This window comes from Haliotis rubra, unplaced genomic scaffold (assembly GCF_003918875.1).
Source record: "Haliotis rubra isolate DU_JTF1 unplaced genomic scaffold, ASM391887v1 Scf2320, whole genome shotgun sequence".
NCBI lineage: Eukaryota > Metazoa > Mollusca > Gastropoda > Lepetellida > Haliotidae > Haliotis > Haliotis rubra.
In genome coordinates this window covers 578-25,088 of record NW_025766360.1, presented here as the reverse complement: position 1 = coordinate 25,088, position 24,511 = coordinate 578, and the positions used below count along the sequence as shown (strand labels likewise).

The window sequence follows — 24,511 nt, the reverse complement described above, 5'->3', positions numbered from 1 at the left end:
CATTGTCATTCTTGAAAGAGGAGACTCATGCAACACTTCACTTGAGACATTATCCCTTTACTGATTGAACATGGATCCCCTCCCTCTGTATATCCCTGATTATAGCAAATGGCAGAATTACTTCAAAAAATACATGACAGGTACTTCTCGTGTTGTTAACGGAAAAAATGCCCCTAAAGTTATTCCATCTCCCCGACCTGTTGCTCAACTGGGAGAACCCAAAATCGAACTGCAGATGACTTCAGAACCACAAAGTGTGGTGGAGAGAGCGAATGCCAAAGTGAAGCGTCATAGATCTTTAAAAAGAGCTGCAGGTGAACAGGTTGTCACAACCAGGAAGATACGTCAGACAGGCAACATTCCCTCCAAGACAGCTAAAGTACTCAAGCGTACCCCTGTGAAAGAAAACGACATCTTCAGTTGAACAACATGTCTTTATTGAATAGCAAAGATTTTGAAGAATTGATTCCGAGGTCATTAAACCTATTTACTCTGCCACCATATCAGACCAGCATCCAACAACACTATTTTGTAGATGTACGCCTGCTCAGTCAAATTAATGACTCCTCCCCACTGGAATTTCACATATCTAATTCGGGCAGCGATTACATCGATTTGAAGCGAACAAGATTGCATTTGAAACTCAAAGTCACTCATTCAGATGGTACAGTATTGGATAATGATGAACACGTGGCACCTGTCAATCTGTTTATGCAGGCGTTGTTTTCTCAAGTTTCAGTGTATATGCAGAACCAATTGGTGTCTTCGACTAACAATCATTATGCTTACAAGAGCATGATGAAGACATTGCTTAACTATGGAGCCGATGCCAAAAAGTCCCAAATGACATCACAGCTGTTTTACAAAGATGAGGGTGGAAACAATAGTGCCATTGAATCAACCAATTCTGTCACTGGAACCGATTATGGTTTGACTGCACGTGGTAACTTTATCAAGAAAAGCAAAGAACTGACCATGTCTGGTCCTTTGTATGAAGATGTGTTTGGTATGAATAGACATTTGATCAATGGAGTAGATTTGACTTTGAAATTGTACAGATCATTACCTGCTTTCTGTTTGATGAGTGGTAAAGCTAAACAAGAGTATACCATTGAGCTACTCGATGCACATCTCCAAATATGCAAACTCAAAGTCAACCCGGCACTGATCCTAGCTCACAACACCCTATTCCAAAATAACTCCAATGCACTCTATCCTTTCACTAAGTCTGAGGTCAAGGTCAACAGCATCCCCGTTTCTCAACTGACGCACACCATTGATAATGTGTCCAACCCCATTGCTAATCGCTACATCATTGGCTTTGTTGAAAGCAAGAGTTTGAATGGGGCATATGATGGGAATCCTTTCAACTTTCAATCGAGTATGCTCAAAACTGTCAGCCTCTATGTGAATGGTGTCAGTGTACCTGGTCGCCCAACCCGTGCTGATGATGTGAACAGCTATGTGAACATGTTTGATGGTGCGGGACTTTGGAGAGAAAATCAAGGAAACTGTATTTCTAGAGAAGAGTTTTTTGTTAGGAAATGCACTGTTTGTCTTCGAGCTGGAAGAGGTGTGTGGAGAATCTGAATACCTCAATCTGGTGAAATCTGGAAATGTGGGGTTGGAAATTGAGTTCAAAACTGCACTAACCCAAACCTTGAGTTGCATCATTCTCAGTGAAAGAAACTCCATCATAGAAATCGATCTGGCTCGAAACGTCTTTATCAAGTAAACACAGAGATGAAAGCTTCGCAGTTGATGTGTGCCCTTCAGTGTGATTCAACCCTACAGAGACATGTCTTGGGGGTGTATGCCAGAGATACACTTCCTATTATCACACCTTTCATGCAAAGACAAGGTGTAGGACTTATTGTGAATACTGAGATCAGACAAAACAGCGGCCGTCACTGGATTGCAATGTACTTTAAACACAATAAAGCCGAAATCTTCGATAGTTTAGGAGATGCTGTTGATGTTACATTTGACCACTATTTAAAGGTTTATGCTGGTTCTTACTTACGTAACAATCACCAGTTACAATCTGTAGATTCAAATGTCTGTGGGTTCTATTGTTTGTACTATGTCTTATGTAAAATTAAAGCACATCAGAGTCTAAACCATATACTTCATCAGTTTGATATACATAACTTCATGTGGAATGACACTTTTGTATCTGAATATATTTGTAATTATTTCAAATACTGTACTCCTTCTTGTCTAGATTGTAATTGATACTATTTATGTATGCACCAGAAGAAAAAGAAAAAAATCAATAAAATTAGTGTAGATGAGATTATGTTTGTGTTGTGTATAAATACCTTTGCATCATGACATTTAGTGTAGTTCCGTGATAAAGGGCAATCTGGATAAATCATGGAGGAATGTGCGTTACCATTTCAAACTCCCACCACAATATCGGTTGTGGGTGGTTCTTCAAGTGGAAAAACATTTTGGGTTGCACGACTCTTAAAACAAGCTGGTAGCATGTTCGATCCACCACCCAACCTGATTGTGTATTGCTATCCTGTGTGGCAGGATGTCTACAGCGAACTTGAGAGGGTGATTCCCAACATTCGATTTAAAGATACACTACCTAGGGGAAGAGGAGTTAAAATCATATTCCTTAGAATCTGATAAACGGTGTGTACTGGTAGTAGATGACTTCATGCAGGACATTTGTAAGAACCCTCTGTTTTTACATCTTTATACCACACTATCTCATCATCTGGGGATCACAGTCATTAACATACAACAGTCAGCCTTTCCTAAAGGCGAATGTAACAGAACCATGTCTTTAAACACCCATTACTTTGTTCTATTATCTAACCCACGTTCAGCGCATCAATATAAAATTTTGGCATTGCAAATATTTCCAGGATAGGGCAAATATTTTACGGAATCCTTCCAAGATGCAGTGGGGAGAAATAAATATGGGTATCTTGTTTTGGATGCTTCACCCTATGCTGATGAAGCCTATGAACGTTTACGCACAAAAATATTTCCTGATGAAGTATGTACAGTCTACTTACCGCAGTCATAGAATTATGCCAAAGATGATATATATCCGTCTCTCTATGGGTGTTTTCATCATTTCACTTTCATCACTTGAACTGAACAGAACCATGGATGAGTGTGGGCGCTTCAGTGATGTGTTCCCAGATTGTGTTGAAATAGAGACACACACTGAGAGCTATGGACAAAAGTTTAGTGACAGACTGAAGTCATTCAGCAAATGGCCTGTTCAAATGGAGCAGTCACCAAAAGCCATCGCTAAGGCAGGATTTATTTACACAGGACAGTATGATAAAGTCTACAGCTTCAAATGCAAGCTTCGCCTACATCAATGGTTACATGATGATGATCCCAAGACCGAACACTTCAGACTGTCTCCTCACTGTAGCTATATGCTCATGGTGTCTGAACCCAAGAAAGGATAGAAAGTAATAAAATCCTGTTGACTATCCTATACTTGTACATTCGAAAGTGGCACATGGAACATTAAACATCGCATCATGAGTGAACTACTAGAAAAACATTTGAATTTTCTTTTGATGTTGGAGCAAGCCGGTGTTGGACAAAGAAAGGCTTTGTTAATACATGCGTCACATGGACAGCTTATGTCGGTGATTACTCTTATATTTAACATTCTGAGAGGAATCATACCTCTACCAGACAGTGATAAAATACGACTGACACGCTACAAGAAGTGCATTCGATCTTTAGCCAGCAAGACAGTTAGCAACCACGAGAAACGTGAGCTGATTCTGATGCAACATTCGGTTCTTCCCATTTGCATAAGATCCTATCAAGCATACCTCTCATCGATTCATTATGAGCAAGCCTATGGTTCTTCTAACAAGAGAGACCTACCAGAGGTTGATGAACAATCAAGAAGAACAGATTCCTCCTCAGACAGTGAATCAGACACCGATTCAGGGTCATCTGACAACGAAACAAGATCTGAAGATTATGAATCATAATAATGGATCTAGTAACAGCGGTGATGAAGAAGCACATGCATCTGTTTTGAAGGATAACATAGACATCATGCTTCGTGTACCTGAACAGATCATTAGAGGTATTTCGTCTACAAAAACCATCGGCAAGTTAATGACTTTGTGGATATTTGTGAAAGAAAACATTCTAAACAGACAAATAGTACTGACAGAAGATTTACAACTTGTGTTACCTAATGATGAGGTGTTGCATGGTTCGAACATAGTAGACTTGATCCGCTTTGTCATCATGAAAGCAGGTGTTAAAAGACACCGTCCAGTAAGATATAGGGTCTTTTATAAACTTTTAAGACATTCGCATGTTCCTAATCATCTCATGAAAAGCAGACAAAAGAAAGACAAAAAGAAGAAAACTGTAAATACTTTATATTTAAAACGCAAAGCATCAGACGGTGCGCCTGGTACAGCAAAAGTAAGGGCCATCGAGCCTTTTTAATGTACATCCATCATTCTATACATATTATGTACAAGGAAATAAAAATGGATTACTGAATGACTAGTTTGTCTTGTTTATGGTAAACTCATGTTGAGTTTGGTTAGCATCTCTAGTCTCTCTTTTTCTATGTTGGAAAGCAAACCAGAATTCAAATAATCAATGTTTTCATAACAGACGGTATGTCTGAGTTGTGTACGTTGTTGTCATGCTCTTTCTAAAATGTTCTGATGAGGTATTCCGCTCAGAGCGTCCTCAAAATAGAGGTCAACTTGTGGAGATTTCTCAAGATAATACGCTCACACCGAATGACTAAATACAAATAACATCCGCATTGTTGTTGTTATCCTTTCACCATGCTTCAAGAACACTAGAATTACGGTTTGCTTAGGCGGAGTCGCAGTGTTTGTGTATTGTACGGTGTGGTAGTTAACGTGTCTTGTAAGTGTGTCGTAGTGAGAGTTCGAATCCGATCGGAACCGTTAAGAAGATATCCCATTTAGATTATAAGACTCTTTGACTAAGTTCTGCACAACCGGAGGAGGGGTACCACGGAGGATATCGCGTAAAATGTCGTGTTCCTTGGCTGAGAGCAACAGCGCAGTAGTCACAGATTATTCAACCCACTCAGGATGACCCACTGCAGCCTACAAACACACGATCTTTCCGCGACGGTGAGACCGTATACAGCACAGTGAACACATAGGCTTGCTGGCGACAGTGACCTAGTTCTATGTTTAGCTGTATAACATCACAGTGACGCTGGTTGGGGGTAAAAACTAGGTTATACAATTAATGTTAATGTATTACTACAAGAGTATGCTTGTAAAATATATCAGTCAGTTAGACACAATTGCAAGCGACTAACTGCAAGTGAATTTAGTAGTGAAAACGAACATAAAATATTGTTAAACCATGTCAATCCCATAACCGAATAGCGGCTCGTACCCCTCTAGAAGGATTTTATATTGATGCATAACTTTACTTAAAACATGATGAAAACTTTATAAATGACGAATATTTTCACATAACATACATCGAGAGGGATACGGCGTATGTTAGAAAGAGACGTGCGATAACAAATGTTTAACACGGTGATTGTAAAATACTATACTGCAGAAAACAGTAACGGATAAGGTTATAAGTGGTGTTACCTTTCAGCAGAGCTCAAAACAAAACAAAAAATTTTAAAAAAAATAAAAATATGAACATACTTAAGCAAGACTGTTCGTTGACAATCAACTTTCGCGATGGTGGTAGGTGAATTAGGTCTTCACAGCTAGTCTCGCCTCCTCTGATGAGCTTCAAAATAATTTCACATATGCGAGTGTCATCATCGAAACACTCGCTTGCTACATGATACAGTCAAATCCCGATGAGTCGAATGCCGGTGTCTCGAATATTATGCATAACACGAGAGAGCTATGGACACACACTGAGAGCTATGGACAAAAGTTAAGTTTAGTGACAGACTGAAGTCATTCAGCAAATGGCCTGTTCAAATGGAGCAGTCACCAAAAGCCATCGCTAAGGCAGGATTTATTTACACAGGACAGTATGATAAAGTCTACTGCTTCAAATGCAAGCTTCGCCTACATCAATGGTTACATGATGATGATCCCAAGACCGAACACTTCAGACTGTCTCCTCACTGTAGCTATATGCTCATGGTGTCTGAACCCAAGAAAGGATAGAAAGTAATAAAATCCTGTTGACTATCCTATACTTGTACATTCGAAAGTGGCACATGGAACATTAAACATCGCATCATGAGTGAACTACTAGAAAAACATTTGAATTTTCTTTTGATGTTGGAGCAAGCCGGTGTTGGACAAAGAAAGGCTTTGTTAATACATGCGTCACATGGACAGCTTATGTCGGTGATTACTCTTATATTTAACATTCTGAGAGGAATCATACCTCTACCAGACAGTGATAAAATACGACTGACACGCTACAAGAAGTGCATTCGATCTTTAGCCAGCAAGACAGTTAGCAACCACGAGAAACGTGAGCTGATTCTGATGCAACATTCGGTTCTTCCCATTTGCATAAGATCCTATCAAGCATACCTCTCATCGATTCATTATGAGCAAGCCTATGGTTCTTCTAACAAGAGAGACCTACCAGAGGTTGATGAACAATCAAGAAGAACAGATTCCTCCTCAGACAGTGAATCAGACACCGATTCAGGGTCATCTGACAACGAAACAAGATCTGAAGATTATGAATCATAATAATGGATCTAGTAACAGCGGTGATGAAGAAGCACATGCATCTGTTTTGAAGGATAACATAGACATCATGCTTCGTGTACCTGAACAGATCATTAGAGGTATTTCGTCTACAAAAACCATCGGCAAGTTAATGACTTTGTGGATATTTGTGAAAGAAAACATTCTAAACAGACAAATAGTACTGACAGAAGATTTACAACTTGTGTTACCTAATGATGAGGTGTTGCATGGTTCGAACATAGTAGACTTGATCCGCTTTGTCATCATGAAAGCAGGTGTTAAAAGACACCGTCCAGTAAGATATAGGGTCTTTTATAAACTTTTAAGACATTCGCATGTTCCTAATCATCTCATGAAAAGCAGACAAAAGAAAGACAAAAAGAAGAAAACTGTAAATACTTTATATTTAAAACGCAAAGCATCAGACGGTGCGCCTGGTACAGCAAAAGTAAGGGCCATCGAGCCTTTTTAATGTACATCCATCATTCTATACATATTATGTACAAGGAAATAAAAATGGATTACTGAATGACTAGTTTGTCTTGTTTATGGTAAACTCATGTTGAGTTTGGTTAGCATCTCTAGTCTCTCTTTTTCTATGTTGGAAAGCAAACCAGAATTCAAATAATCAATGTTTTCATAACAGACGGTATGTCTGAGTTGTGTACGTTGTTGTCATGCTCTTTCTAAAATGTTCTGATGAGGTATTCCGCTCAGAGCGTCCTCAAAATAGAGGTCAACTTGTGGAGATTTCTCAAGATAATACGCTCACACCGAATGACTAAATACAAATAACATCCGCATTGTTGTTGTTATCCTTTCACCATGCTTCAAGAACACTAGAATTACGGTTTGCTTAGGCGGAGTCGCAGTGTTTGTGTATTGTACGGTGTGGTAGTTAACGTGTCTTGTAAGTGTGTCGTAGTGAGAGTTCGAATCCGATCGGAACCGTTAAGAAGATATCCCCATTTAGATTATAAGACTCTTTGACTAAGTTCTGCACAACCGGAGGGGGGAGGGGTACACGGAGGATATGCGTAAATGTCGTGTTCCTTGGCTGAGAGCAACAGCGCGCGTAGTCACAGATTATTCAACCCACTCAGGATGACCCACTGCAGCCTACAAACACACGATCTTTCACGACGGTGAGACCGTATACAGCACAGTGAACACATAGGCTTGCTGGCGACAGTGACCTAGTTCTATGTTTAGCTGTATAACATCACAGTGACGCTGGTTGGGGGGTAAAAACTAGGTTATACAATTAATGTTAATGTATTACTACAAGAGTATGCTTGTAAAATATATCAGTCAGTTAGACACAATTGCAAGCGACTAACTGCAAGTGAATTTAGTAGTGAAAACGAACATAAAATATTGTTAAACCATGTCAATCCCATAACCGAATAGCGGCTCGTACCCCTCTAGAAGGATTTTATATTGATGCATAACTTTACTTAAAACATGATGAAAACTTTATAAATGACGAATATTTTCACATAACATACATCGAGAGGGATACGCGTATGTTAGAAAGAGACGTGCGATAACAAATGTTTAACACGGTGATTGTAAAATACTATACTGCAGAAAACAGTAACGGATAAGGTTATAAGTGGTGTTACCTTTCAGCAGAGCTCAAAACAAAACAAAAAATTTTAAATAAAAAAAATAAAAAATATGAACATACTTAAGCAAGACTGTTCGTTGACAATCAACTTTCGCGATGGTGGTAGGTGAATTAGGTCTTCACAGCTAGTCTCGCCTCCTCTGATGAGCTTCAAAATAATTTCACATATGCGAGTGTCATCATCGAAACACTCGCTTGCTACATGATACAGTCAAATCCCGATGAGTCGAATGCCGGTGTCTCGAATATTATGCATAACACGAAGTACCTGTCGGTCCCGACCATTCCCTGCTATTGTTGTCATCATTTGATTCCCGGTGACACGAATTCGTCTCATAAATACACACGATGACTCGAAATGGAAATTTGGTCCCATGAGATTCAAACAATAGTAATCTTGTATACATAAGCCGAAGTCAGTCAATGAGAAGTTAATTGGTGTTGCTATCTGATCCAATTAACAAACCGGCGCGGCTCGCACCTTTCCGCTATTGTCGGGTGAGTTCAAAAGGCAGATTAGTGATTTTTAGATATGATGTGCTGAATAAAGGAATCGTTCAATATTCAATCATCTTTTTTTTTTCTATCCTCATAGACATACCTATGTCTCGAATACATCGATAAGCCGAATCTTTTACTTGGTCCCCAACGATTCGACTCATCGGGATTTGACTGTACATGCAATCAGTGAAGTTAATTATTCACAAGTGTATCAAAATGAAATAGCATCGTTATCAACTTAAAGTACATTTTGATATCATCATCAGCAGTAAGGTAAATTTGATACGTATTTGCAACGAGGGGAACAATGACACATCAAGTACGATACGTCCTTTTCGTCCATGGAGGACAATCGTTTTAACAGTTGGGTAAGGGTTTCCGTGGATGTGCGTCAGGGTGCTTTTCTCAATAGGACCTCAGTCCAAGTGGTGCGCTTTAAGAAGTAAACGAATTTTGCAAACCCTTAAATATGTTAAAAGCTATGTGGCACGTATGCATACTTAACGAACTGTCGCGGTACTAACAAATTCTTTTCATCACCAATTGTACTGAAACGTAACAGGGAGGGGACTTGTGCATCTCAGTTCTATAGACAGTAATACAAAGCGAACCATCTTGATCTACAGATCAAAGACTTGACACCACTTTGACACAATAGGATAATGAGAAAACCGGTGCATGAACGTGACACAGCATTTCTCTTACTGATGACACAAGGCGAATTTCAGTGCACGAAATTACTACCACGAGATGGAGTCGTGATGGACTAGAGCGTGTATGTGTTTTGAAACAAAATCGGGTTACAATTAGTCTCTCATTTCAATTCACCACCACCAGTGTAGATGTTCCCCCACCCCCACCCCCCACCCCCCCGCGAGTGATAGGACAATAACGGCTATGGGTGCCTAATAGAAGTCTAACAATGACAAAGGTTAACCTTGGGTTTTAGATATATAACGAGATAATTCTGCGTGTCAGTCCTCTCATTGTATGTTTTGTTGATCTTGGTAAGAGGATTGAACTCAGATAATTATTCAGATGAAGACGAAGTTAGTCAAGTTTTGTTAGTCATCAAATAACACGCCGACGCCACCTAGACACCGCCTATACATCCACTTTCAACATTTACCCCTGAGAATCATCCAGTCACGCTGTCCTTTCATAGCTGTTCTATATATAGAGTACACCATGCATTGAGTATCATCCAGTCACGCCTCCCTTTCCTAACTGTTCCAATTGTTGTGACACTAAGCAAACCGTAATTCAAATATAGCAGGAAACATCCATTCATGATAAATAATTTTCTCATTAAAATCAATCATTAACTTCTTAATGAAGAAGACATTGTGTATCACTACGCTTAATGAAGCTGGGTGTGGGACTTCTAGCTCATTACTGTATGGTAAGACTATTCTAGGAAGAAATGTGGGATGAGGGATGAGGGATCGTCTGTGCTGTAGAATGAGGGGTCGTCTGTGCTGTAGAATGAGGGGTCGTCTGTGCTGTAGAATGAGGGGTCGTCTGTGCTGGTCGTCTGTGCTGTAGAATGAGGGGTCGTCTGTGCTGCAGGATGAGGGGTCGTCTGTGCTGCTGTTCTATATGAAGCTCGTGTGAGATTACTAGCTCATTACTGTATGGTGAGACTATTTTAGGAAGAAATGTGGGATGAGGGATATTTCTGGATATTGGTTCCATTGTTTTTGCTAATTGGAGCATGAAATATGGGTTTTTCCGGGGGTGGGATGTAGGATGTGGGATTTCTGGTCATTGGTTCCATTGTTTTTGCTAATTGGAGCATGAAATGAGGGGTCGTCTGTGCTGTAGAATGAGGAGCCGTCTGTGCTGTAGAATGAGGGATGAGGGGCCGTCTGTGCTGTAGAATGAGGGATGAGGGGTCGTCTGTGCTGTAGAATGAGGGATGAGGGGTCGTCTGTGCTGTAGAATATGTGAGGAGGAGCTGTCTGTGCTGTAGAATATGTGAGGAGGAGCTGTCTGTCCTGTAGAATGAAATTTATATCTACTAGCGATAGCCATGCATCTGCCCAGACAACTGTAACTGGTTCCATTGTTTGTTTATATTTATTAAGTCACTCTCCAAAACGTAAATTTCATTTAGCTTCTGATGCTGTGATGGAATAGGAGGGTGGCTTCATTAATTATTTATATTTTAAGCATTTGTTGTTACTGATGCTTAAAACATGGTATGTTACGATTATATACTTACTTATGTTTATATCTTCTCATTGTTTTCTCTTTGTAGGTCCAGAAAATCAATCTAGTTATTGTTATACACACATCTTAAATTCGATAATATCTCAATCATTTACAACTCCAGTATTCACCTGGGTTTTTTTCAGAACTATTATGGTTCAAAACGAAGTTTAGTTAGACATCAGAAACAATCAGAACAATTTCTCATGCTTTTTGGATTCTTTCACATTTCTCAACACCAGGATGCAAACTCTCGCTAACGATTTAAGAAATATATCGCGGCATGCCTTTGTCAATTTGGCTCGACAGTATCCCGACCCCGATATGTACAATTTTGTTGAACAGGGATTAAGAGGAGGCGTGGTATCTATCAATCGTCGCCACGCCCAAGCCAATAACAAATACATGGGTGACGATTTTTATCCTACCCAACCTGTATCTTATCCGCTTACCTCGATCTAAATAACTTGTACGGCGCTGCAATGAGTAGTGTATTTAGTCAAGGAGCTTATGGGATTCCGTGAAAGTTTTTTGATGAAAGCACATCATATGTTCTTTTGTGTTTATATGTTAAAGGAGTTTAAAAAAATGTTTGGTTCCAATCTGAATATTGATGCGAAAGCTATTTTTAGCTCAAAATCCAAGATGGCCGCCAAAATTTAACCGGGAACTGCAAAAGGTGCAAAAACTCGGAACAAAACAATGGTTTTAATATAAAAAACCATGCATATTTGGTTACGGAATATATTTCTCATATGCTGTAAGTCACCAGATCTTTTTAGTTTTAACTGCCACGAGGGAAGGTTGTGTAGAGATAGGCTTCGTATCTACCTCGAGGGAGACGTAAGCTATATTCTAGAATGCGATTTGGAATATCCTCGGCACTTGGCTCTGTCCATAATCCCTGCCACTTGCACACCTGAAGGAAAGTCTTGTCACTCGACTTGGGGTCAAAGGCACCTGTGAAGATCCGCGTTAGAATTGATCTTCAGTGATTGAGTGAGTGAGTGAATTTAGTTTTGCAATTTTTTTAGCAATATTCCAGCAATATCACGACAGGGGACACCAGAAATGGGCTGATCTTCAGTAATCCATACTTGTCGTAAGAGGCGACTAACGGGATCGGGTGGTAAGACTTGGTTGGCACATGTCATCGTATCACAATTGCATTGATCGATGTTCATGCTGTTGATCACTGGATTGTCTGGTCCATACTCGATTACTCACAGACTGCCGCCATGCGGCGTGAAACTAAACTCACTCACTTCACTGGGGTCAAAGGAGAGAAATCCAGAGGAACCAAACTGTTTTCAACGTTGAAAGACTCGGAACTTTTCAGTTGTATTAACGTTTGGGGCTGATACTGACCAAGATTCACAAAGTACTGAAGTTTTCTCAGAGTAAATGGATGAAACCTTATATCGATCTTAACACTAAGTCTTACAAACGTAAAGAACCCACAGATGACTTTACAGTTTTATCTGCGACAAAGCTCCGGGTGCCATGGGTGAAAAGCGCACTGCCAAAGGTGTTCAGAAATAAACATCTACGACGCAACGCGTACAAAAAATGAGAAACATCAGTCTTCAGGTAGTTATAATCAAATTCGTTTTTTTCCATAATGAAATATAGACTGTCGAGCTAACGATATTGACATTGACATTTGGACGATGGTATCGAATCCAGATACGTCGTATTAAATATTGTATATATGTGCGTGCGTGCGTGTCGGCAGAAGAGCAACTGGAGTGAACATGTCATTCACTTATTCGTTTTGTCCATGAGCCTTCGTCGGGGATGCTCTCGAATGGTAGCTGAGGATGGTGGACAAGAGACGGAAGACAAAAGCCAGCGGCAGAGTTAAAGACAGCAGCAGCCATTTTTATTGTGGTTGGATAATAATGGTTGAAAGGGTACATAAAATGGTAATCACGTGACAGAACGCACACCGGGACCGAGTGGCCGATGTTCCCGATGCGTTGATCCGATCTGTCATTTGCACGAACAGGCAGTTAGGACGGCGATTCTTCATCGTCGACGTAGTCGTGGCTGAGGCGACGGCCTTGGCCGACGCCCCGACTTGTCGCACACTCCGTCCGCTCCTGTCGATGATCTGGGCCCGTCTCCTCTCGTCTTATCTCGTCTTTCTGACTGGTCTCTCTAACTAACCATGTCAGTCCGGTTTTATACATAGGGACATTACGCCACGTTGTGCAAGGTCACTGACATATGTACATACGCAAGATCCGCAGACGTAAGGAGGTGTTAATTGACATTTACTGATAGTCAAAGTCTTATTTATTGTCTATAGGCCACAGGCCCGTATACAACATATGCACAACTTTTACATACATTTACACATGTATACAATAACAAAGGTTCAGTTAACAACACATATATATAATGACATAGTACATGGAGAAATCATACAAAAATATATATTATTATCTTACTGAATTGACAGGTATTTTAATTCTCTTAGTTCATATGCACGGTGTAAATATGTGCATAATTTTCTTGGAAGTGTTTCTTTATTAGTAGTTAATAGGGATTCAACTTATAATTAGGTTTTGACAATATACAGATGGTAAATATTTTGATCGAAGAGCATTATAGACATTACAAACAAATAAAAAGTGGTACTCATCTTCTACTCCTAAATTACACAATTGACAGTTGCGTTCCGTTACATTAATATTTTGCCATCTACCTTCATTTTACTTTAATCTTAGCAATCCACATCTAAATTTAATCAATATTTTACGGTGTTTTCTGTCGACAATACATGATACATAAATATTTTTCGGGAGCTAAAAGACTTTTAAATTCTCTATACATACAATATCGTGAGCTGTTATTTAATATACACGTCCATGACTGGAAAAACTGATTGCAACTGATTTTAATTCATTTATAAAAGAAATTTTATCACCAACCGTCTGCGTCTGCGATAGAATTAAGAATTAAGGATCCTGCCCGGAGGGGGGGTTATGATATGAGGGGATACACCGAATGTTTGCTGAATACATTAAATAGACATACAGGATAGAATTTCGGTGTGATCTGGACATATATTGAAACAAATATGTCGTTTGAATATATGAAGTTTTACAGAAACTTATTGAAATGGTTCACTTTATGACAGTTTCATAAAACCCCGGTGTTAGTTCCCACAGTAATAATGTTCTCACTTATCGTTTTCCTAAAACTCAAACATTCATATCACTTTCAACACATATTATTTGTCAGTGAATTGCTGTTTTGTTATTGAGATTATTATTTTAATGTTGATAGTTTTGGTTATTCTTTTTCAAAATAAATATGATGATATTTGATACTTGAAATAGAGTTTGCTCATGCAATATATCATTTGCACAACGTTTTGTATGTGTTCGTTTGTGTATAAACGGAAGTTTTTCATCTGAAGCAACGCTATTATGTGACCATAAATGTGACGTTATGAAAACTTTATTAGGTATGAATAACATATTGATTTATTCATATTGTCGTGAAAAAAACGATGATAACGATGACCTATATTTAATCACAGTTTACATGTCATGTGCGTCTTCACACGAAATTATTTTCTAGCCAAAAAAATGCTTAAAAAGAATTTTCATTATCACAAAAGCCAAAAATAAAGAATCTGAATGGTGTAATTTGATGAAACATGGGTCCTGTAATAAAACTGAAAGTAAGATAACATAACGTGTCAATAAAAGTATGGTCATCCCAAACGGGTAACACGATGCATAGTCCTAATTCATTCATCCCAATCCACAAATAAGGTCTCTAATTCCAGAAGACAGAAGACACAGTCAGCATCTTGTGTAACCTCCGCCCACCCGGATGACGTTTTCAACCCTTGTCCTCATGGAGTGCACAAGATGCTGAATCCGATGTTGGGGCATGTTCCTTTGAGCATATGCCATGTTCCTCTGTCGCCATACGCGCGTCCTTTACTAACCACAAGCAGGAAAAATCGGCTCTCGTCTGAAAAATGGATCTTCCTCCAAGAAGCCAGGCTCCACCGACACCGGTCACGGTACCACCGTAATCTTGCATCCATGTGGGCACGTGTCAACAAAGGTCTCCTGGCCTTATTCCCTTGCAGTTTTCTGTCCATTTCTAATAGTTTTATTTACAGAGTTGCTGATGTTGAAGTCATTGCCGTTTTAACATTGGACTTGGTGCAAAGGGAAATCGCTGAATACGTATAGGGCTGTGTCTTGTCAAGCTGATGTCTTGCGTGGTCTGCCTGAACGATGCAGATTCTTTATACCGTTTGTTTGGTGATATTTCCTCACTAATCGACTGATTGTTCAGGGGTGGTACCCTAATTGCCTGGCAATTTGTCTCTTGGGCAACCCGGCATAACCATACCTATAACTTGCCATCTTTTGGCTGACGTTAGTTGAGGGGGACCCCATAAGAGTGGTTTAATACAAGAAGTATGCATTTTAGCTCAGTTTTTTAACAATGATAATTGAAACTATATTGCCATGACAAGAAGGGTGCAAGTGTTTCATATGCTCCACACACTTTACCTGCAGCACCTGATTTGTTGCGTTTGGGACAAGTAATAAGTTATTGTTTTCATATATTTTCATAATGTTGTTATATAGCAATTTGTAAGATACTGAGAGTGAGTGAGTTTAGTTTTACGCCGCTTTCAGCAATATTCCGGCAATATCACGGCGGGGGGACAACAGAAATGGACTTCACACAATGTGCCCATGTGGGGAATCGAACCCGGGTCTTCAGCGTGTCGAGCGAACACCTTAACCACTAGGCTACCCCACCGCCCCTAGATACCAAGAGAAACAAATTAGGTGTTGCGATACGTTTTTTACCTATATATTAAAAATGCCTTTGCAGCTCTAAAGATTTGTCATATGTTTATTTTAAAATATTCGACTGTAAGATATTACCTATATTATTATACGAGTCAGAATAACAGGCTTTTAACGGGTATTACTTAATGCTTGTAAACGAGTCCTTGGTTTGTGAATGTCTACACCAAATACAATTGTCTTTGGGCACACTGGTAAATATCCTATTCATGCGTACAGGCTTAAACGTTGTATTTCTTACTGGTTAAAGCTCCTCTCCATTCCCTCTTCACGCTACCCATCAAAAGCCTACAAAATGTTACGAGTACCGAGCGTAATAGGTTTCATTAGGATTCTCATGTGAAAACAGATCTATTTAGATTTGGACTAGGCTATGCGTGGATATGGCAGGGAGTTGGAAATAAACATTTTTTAAATTTACTTGAAAGAAGAAGCAAAGATTGCTTTATACAAGAGTGCAATCTAAGACTCTACTTTTATTTATTCCCTGTTTAAAGAAAATTTCAAGTGTGAACCATATATACCCTATATCAATATTAAGAATGTAAGAATAGCCTTGAGTTTCGTTCAGTTTACTATGACTTAAGGTGATATAAGGGAAAGTTTCATAACAAACCTACTGTGTGCAATTATTGTAAATTAAATGTCCTGGAAGACAAATACCAAGTTCTGCTAATTTGTGATTATTATAATAACATTAGGAGCAAATACATACCCATTTATTTTACAAAACAACCATCAAAACACATATTTATCCAGCTATTGCCAACTGCTACCCGTATATTAATTGAAAATATTGCTTTGTTTATCTATCATGCTATTATGGAGAGAAAACCAGTGTTAACATTGTATATACTTATATTATGGGCCTGTGGCCTACAGTTCTGAATAAAGATTGATTGATTGACATAGATCAGTTGTGAAAACACCTTACCACACTGAAAATCATTTTACCTAAAATAGAAATTCATTTTTGGCAAGGCTGCACTATACAAAATGAATTTTCAATGTCAACACAACACATATAGGATTGATTCAGCTTTTATTGTAATGACTGAAAATACACAACATCAACAGTCATCATGTACACCCTTCTCTCACAGCTTGGAAAGACCAATACCTTCAACAGCACTTTGTGCTTCATCATATATTATCAACTGATACTGTTTCATGAAATTGCAGTAAGAGAACCCATGGATGATATATTTAGTAACACAACTATGTCGAATGTTGCCATTAAAGGCAGCCTCCATGCCCAACATATACTGCACTGACACAACTATCAGTGTGGATGTATTTCAAAACGAGTAAACTTTCCTCCAAATCTAAAGTTCTGTCATCTTCAATGTGATAAGAGAACATGTCATGCATCAACCTTATTTAACAATTATTTGTGCAAACTAAACTCCTTAATTTGCAAACTTTGAATTTGTGGTGACAACCTAACAACTAATATACTGTCGTAAGTCAGCAGCCAACAACAAAACCGTAACTTCTGTGACAATACCAGAACTATCTTATAGATCAGCTGAAAGCATTACTCTCTTTACTCAGGGTACCTTTCATATAATGATGGATTACAAAATGTCCATAAACTGCAGGGCAGGATAACCAGATTTCATTTCCATTTGTTGTGAAATCACAGGATATGTTATTACATTCAAAATTTGTTCTGATACATTAAACCCTGCATAGAGAACAAGTAGAAAATTACATTTTAACATAGCCTGAAATGGAGACGGAGATATGGTTTTATTCTGGCCTGATTGTTACATAACATGTTTCATTTCTCTATGGCTGATGTGATTCCCATCTAAGCATAGTACTGCAGGTTGGCCTTCTTCTTGGCTTGCACCTCAATGATAGCATCCATGTAGTCCTCATGGCTCAACTCAACCGCTTCACGACGCAAAGCAATCATACCCTGAAATACAAACCCAAAGGAATAGGTGATCTTCAAATACTAACTTAGAATAACAAACTGTTTGTTTTACACCACAGTCAGCTAGATCCCTGCCATGGCTTTGCAGATGTAAATAATTGAGTCAGTGAGTCAGTCAAGGGACAATGGCCACCATTATGAGCAACATCTCTCATCAGTGTACAAAGTCAAACCAGTCACTGACTGTCACCTTCTAATCAAAATTAGTCCCCTCTTTAAACAAAACTTTGAGTGCCTATTTTAGCCCATGACAGTCATAAAAAAGTTAACAAAACAGCTTCTTACGCAATGTATACGATACTCAAAAGAATTCTTGACAAAAAAATTATTGACAGACACAAAATAGTTCTCCATCCACACAATGTCTAATAGTTTTACTCTTTCAAGTTCTGCTGAGTGATACACATTAACTCTCATATGGCTTGAATAAAGCAGTTTTTAGTATGAACAAGTGTTTATATTTAGAGGCTAGATATTTCAAACAATGCTATCATGATTACATGTGGTTGTGTGCAATGACTAGTGTTGGGAATTGGTTGAAATCTCACAATTAATGATTGGTTCATTAACAACGAGGAAACTTTGAAATAAATTGGTTATCTTAATTTCAGATTTTCCTGTTCAGGTTGTTATTGCACATAAGTATAACATGATTCTCTGTTGTTTTTTGTTTTATTTAGAAATTGTGCAAATTGTATTAGCAAATTTCACATCCAATGTAAAATGATGCAACTTGCAACTTCCAGCATCAAATGTTTATTCGATTATTTCAATTAATCGGAACAGCACTAGTAATGACACAATATCATATTCTACTTACCGCCTCCACACAGACTGCTTTCAGCTGGGCACCATTGAAGTCATCTGTACACCGGGATAGCTCTTCATAATTGACATCCTTGCTGTAAACAAATCACCATGGCACTTCATGAGTTTTGTCACTTTAAAACATGGCATAAACAAATAATTTTTTTCATAAAATATTGTCTGTGGGTAATACAGGTAGACTAGACACTTCGCAACTGAAAATTGATTGCACATATCTTTGAACCATTTTCCAACACCTAAGAAAGTAAAACCAGTGCTGTGCTCACCTAACATTCATCTTCCTGGAGTGGATTTGCAGGATTCTGGCCCTAGCCTCTTCATTGGGGTGTGGGAACTCAATTTTCCTGTCCAGACGGCCAGATCGCAGCAGAGCAGGATCAAGGATGTCTACACGATTTGTGGCGGCGATAACCTGATTACACACACACATCTTATGAAGTCTACTTAAACTGTTATCTCAGTATAGAATCTAAACTATATCTTACTGGATTGTAAGCATTTTCAAAAGTAACAACACAGTCAGGGTTATCTCCCTTGTGTTTACAAGCAGTTTCTTCCAAATATTTTACAACCGTTTCTGTTGGGCAACCAATTCATCAAAGTGATATAACAAAATCAACTTTGCAACAGGGACAGTTTGGATTTTAACTATGACAAATTTGTAGGAATCATCAATTGTCATGTCAATAACATGACAATAAAATGTCAATCTTTTGGATAAGTACCACATCATTCAGGACAGTGCTGTAGCTTCCCTACCTTAACCTAACAGATAGTTATCCACCTTAGCCTGTGCAACCTCATATTCTTCACTGTTGAGGTGGCATATAATGTAAGTGTGTAGGAGGCTCTGAGGACACCAAAATATATAATACAAAATACAAACTTTGAGTCAAAGGCCCAAAAACACAGAGAAAATGACATATTCACAGAGAGTTTTAAAAAAGAATAGTGTAAAAGCTATATGAAATGCATGACTCAAACAAGACAAGACAGGTACTAAGAGAGCAATCATGGTGCCAGCCTATACTCAGTTGTGAGATCGACACAAATCTAACATTATCAAAAAAACAACAGGAAAATTGGAAATTTTAATATAAATTGTATATTTATATACTTATCCTATCTCACGACTTGCACCTCTCTCTCTTGCTTCGACTTTTAGTGGAACAACTGTAAACTTTTTCCCATAGGCCTCCTTGTCCATTCGCCCGTGCACTCCATGCTGCTCTCCTTAATTAGCTTCCTAGTTCCTAATAAAGCTTGCAGCATGCTCCACTAATTGCCCACGTGACTACCTTGAATGATCATTCTCATCTTGGAGCCAACGTTGTAATCTGAGTAGTGGGGAGGCCGGGCGGGCATCCATCGCATGAGATAGGATAAGTATATAAATATACAATTTATATTATAATTTCCAAACTTATAAACTTATCCTATCTCACGACTTGCACTTATCCCACGGTGCGAACAGCTGGTCTTGGAGCTGTGTGGACTGATGACAACCGTAGATAGCGATGTACAAGGGAGGCCTGTTACGCATGCACGCAACTCCTATGCTTGTAGTGGGTTCTCCGGAACCCCTTGGCTTACTAAGCACAATGACTCCCAGGGAGATGGGTGCTCCCGAGCGATGTGGTGTTCGACCGCAACCTTGTTCAAGACAAGGGACGCAACTCGGCAAGTAAGCGTCGCCTCGCAATGATTTACAAGGTACCCCCAAAATTAAAGTCTTGCAACTAGAATCGGGCCAGCCCCTGCTTCAAGAAGGCCCCCCAGACACCGACCGAGGCGGGTGAAAGAGAAACACAACTCGGCATCTCCAAGGTTTAACGTTCAGTTCCGGGGCACCATCAAATTGACCCTCACTCCTCTGTCTAAGCTTAGTCAAAGGATGTGCCCGGCAACTTTGGAGGCAGAACGCAACAAAATCCACTGGAATTTGGGAGTGTCACACTTCACTGACGTAATTGCTCCGTGGTGTAGAGGTCAGTAAGCGTGAATGTTGAACACCTCTGCATCGTCATACTGATTGTGCCTCAGGTCCTTGGGGCCACGCTAGGTGGCCGTATTCCGATGCCTTGGTATGGAGGCCAAGTGAAGTAGTTCTTAAACCCATATAATGAGAACAAAAGGTTGAGATCCAGTTCAACTTTTATTCAGTATATACAAGGAAGTAGTAACGCGACTGCGGAACCGTCCCTCATCTGCGTTGTTGGGCCGATGTAACCTGCTGAGCCAGTACAAGAGGTCTGAACTGGTGTAGTCCCTGGACATCTGTGACAGACAGGTCTCGCAGGTAATGTGAAGAGAAGACTGTATCAGAACGCCAGAAGCAACCTTCCATGATAGCGGTCAAGGAGCAGTTGCTATGGAGGGCTTTGGAGGGCCATCGCCAAGGCTATTCCACGAAGTCTCATGAGGATTGGAAGCTGCTGAGGAGGCAACCCTGCAAAGGTGTAGGCTCGCAGGATCGCGGGCACGCATCCAGAAGGCCAATGTGGTACGGAAACCCCAGTTCTTGAAGCGCTCAACAAGGGTATGAAGAGGTGCTTCCGTGAGTCATTTAATTTCCATCCTTGGAGGCAGCAAGGTAAACGTGTACAGCCCTAACAGGGCAGAGAGTTAAATCTTCAGTATCATCAGGCCCAAGAATGGTCGACAACGGGGGAATGGTAAACATGGTTTTTCGCAATGAAGTCCCAGCGGAGACACAGGAAAGCCTTGCCATGCTTCTTCCGCTCGAACCGCACCCGATTGACATCAAGCGCATGCAGTTCAGATATACGAGCAGCGGTAGCCAAAGCTACCAGGAAGAATGTCTTGAATGTCACTTGTTCGAAGTCCTTGTCTTCCAAAGGTTCATAATCTGTAGAAATCACATGACGAAGGACGACGGACAGATCCCAGGCCGGAGGTCTGAACTTCCTCGACTTGTCAGAGACTCCATAGGAGCGTAGTAGACTCTGCAACTCGGGAACAGTGGAAATCTTTGTGCCCGTGGTGGTAGCCAAAACCGAGTTAATGGCGGCTAAGAAGGTAGCTAACGTAGTACCCTTGAGTTTCTTAGTAGTGCGGAGATGCTGGAGAAACTCAGCAACGACCTGAGCCGAGGTGGAAGTGGGAGATGCAATTCCCCTAAGCTGGCAATAGTCTTCAAACTTCTTCCACCTGTTGTCGTACAAGGAATGGGTCAAAGTACGATGCGCTGAAGTGATAGCTGTGGCTAGAGTAGCCCTTAGCTATGAGAGACCTGAGGTGACCCGTGGCGCAGTTCCGAGTGAGGGTGAAGAAGTAGGTCGTCCCGGCTGGGAAGCGGTACTGGGTTTGGCTCTGCCAGGCTTCTTAGGTTGACGAACCAACTTCTCGCTGGCCAGAAGGGTGCGACCAAAGGCAGTAGTATGTTGCTGGTGGCCAATAGTTTCTGTATTACTTTTGGTAGCAGAGCTGGAGGGGGGGGAACGCGTAGGCATTGAGACCCTCCCATGATATTGCCAACGCGTCGAGGTCCCACGCCAAGGACTCTGGGATTGGTGATACGAACTTTGGAAGTTGGTTGTTGAACCTTGTGGCGATCAGATCTATTTTGAGGCGCTGATAACGGGTAGATCATCGACTGAAAGATCTTGGGCAGTAACTTCCACTCTGTCGGGGACGGTCGGTTGGATCGGGACAAGGCATCGGCAATCACATTTTTTACCCCGGGAATGTGTCTGGCTCTGGCTACGATGTTGAGTGAGTCGATGAAATGGAAGAACCTCATCGCCCATTGTAGCAGATTCGCTGAGCCTGTCGAGCTTAGATGATTTATATACCAAACCACTGTCGAATAGTCTGATTGATCAACAGACTGGTTGATTGGAGGTCTGTTGCCCAATGTGATATGGCTTGAATTACCGCCTTGAATTCCAGCTCGTTTATATGAAGTACCCGTTCGTCGGATGACCACAGCCCGGCCACTTGGTGGCCGAGGAAGTGAGCTCCCCAACCCATGAGGGATGCATCGACGAATAGGTGATGAGTCGGTGCAAGGGGCATCATAGAGACTCCGACGCAAACATTCCGTTTGTCGAGCCACCATTGAAGGACTGGACGAAGCGGTTCTGGAAGGCAAATTAGTTCCTTGGGGTTGTCGGCCTGTGAAGGTAAGGGCGTAGAAATCGCTGTATCAGCCGAAGTTGGCCGGGAATCGGGCATTGAACTTCATATTGAAGATGAGCCGGAGTTTGATGAAATTTTTCTTTGGAACCAAGAAGATGGGGGAGTAGAATCCTGGAGTGACGGCAATGGACTTAGTACCTCTATCGCGAGTTTGTCTAATAGCATACCTATTGCGGATTGCAGAGTCTGAAGCTGGTCCACGGATATGAGCGATGAGCCGGATGCGACGTCAGAGGTGGACTGCCAATAACGGGTAGCTGAAAGCCGTGAAGTAGCAGGTTGGTGACGTACGGATCTTTGAGAATGGTCCAATTCGGGGCTAAGACGGAAGTCGGAAATGTACACATATATATATTGTTTGCTGTTATATCTTTTGTTCACCTTTGTTGTACCAAAAAATTCCCAAATGTATGTTTGCTGCTGTTGATGCTTTATTACTCATCCCAAGAACTTGCACGGTCAATCAAACCATCTCCTTCTACTGCAAATCATTTAAGATAACTAATGAAACAAAATGTAAATAAGGAAAATCTAAAAATTCTATCTCTTAACTGCAGAGGTCTCAATAATGCTTTTAAAAGAAAACAGGTATTCAGGTTCTTAAGGCTAAAAAAGGCTAACATATTCTGTTTTCAAGACGTTCATTTCACTACTGAGCAAGAACAGCTCATTAAACAGCAGTGGGGCTATAGTGAATGTTATTTCAGCCATTTCGAGAAGTAATGCAAGGGGAACAGCTATTCTTTTAATAACAATTTTGAATTTAAGGTTACAGGTCAACAAATTGATATGGATAATGGAAATTATATTCTACTGACAGTAAAAATACATGATAGTGACTACACAATTATTAATGTATATGGACCCAATAAAGATTGCCCCGAAGTTCATTATAAATATCAAAAAATATGTTAAAACAACAAGAAAACGATAAATTTATAATATGTGGAGACTGGAACATGGTATTAGACAGTGACTTAGACACCTATAACTACAAACACACGAATAACCCAAAAGCCAGACAAAAACTATTAAACGCTATAACTCTATTAGACTTGAAAGACCCCTGGAGAGAATCAAACCCAGATAAAACGCGTTTCACTTGGAGACAACCAACCCCGCTAAAACAATCAAGGCTAGATTTTTCCTTGTATCACATAATCTCTTACAGGCAGTTACACAAACAGATATATCCCCAAGCATTAATTCGACCACTCAATAATCTCACTAGCAATATCTTTGGGAGATAATGATAAGAGGGAAAAGGATTTTGGAAGTTTAATAACTCTCTACTCCACGATGATGAAAAATATGTTGAAAAGTAAAACTACAATAAAGAATACCTTACAACAATATGAAGTTAAAACGGAAGCAAAAGCTGAAGAAACAAGATATACCATAAATGATCAACTGTTATGGGAAATACTACTTCTAGAAATTAGAGGTATGACTATATATTATTCATCTACAAAAAAGAAAATGACTTTAAATAGGGAAAAGGCTTTGGAAAATAAATTGAGAGAATTGGAAATCGACCTGGATACAGAACCAGCTGGAAAAAAGACAGAAATACTTAAAAAAGTAAATGAAGTTAAACAAGACCTAGAAGAAATTAGTAAACAAAAGATAAAAGGTTTATACATAAGATCTAAGGCAAAGTGGATCGAACAAGGGGAAAAACCATCAAAGTACTTTT

The 24,511-nt window shown here is 39.9% G+C and overlaps 1 protein-coding gene and 1 long non-coding RNA gene across 2 annotated transcripts; one reads left to right on the top strand and one right to left on the bottom strand.

Annotated features, from left to right (window-relative positions):
- The first annotated feature begins 633 nt into the window (after positions 1-633).
- On the top strand, positions 634-16,424 carry LOC124278180. The gene is made up of 3 exons (XR_006899012.1): positions 634-648; positions 12,718-12,724; positions 16,352-16,424. It is a non-coding gene; the product is annotated as an uncharacterized LOC124278180 (long non-coding RNA).
- A 487-nt stretch (positions 16,425-16,911) lies between these two features.
- LOC124278179 (26S proteasome regulatory subunit 6A-A-like) lies at positions 16,912-19,099 on the bottom strand. Its single transcript, XM_046713916.1, has 3 exons — positions 18,921-19,099; positions 18,647-18,728; positions 16,912-17,808 (listed from the first exon to the last, which is right to left on the bottom strand). Exons 1-3 carry the CDS (start codon positions 19,082-19,084, stop codon positions 17,698-17,700), a joined length of 357 nt encoding a protein of 118 aa, XP_046569872.1. The 5' UTR covers positions 19,085-19,099; the 3' UTR covers positions 16,912-17,697.
- Positions 19,100-24,511: the final 5,412 nt, after the last annotated feature.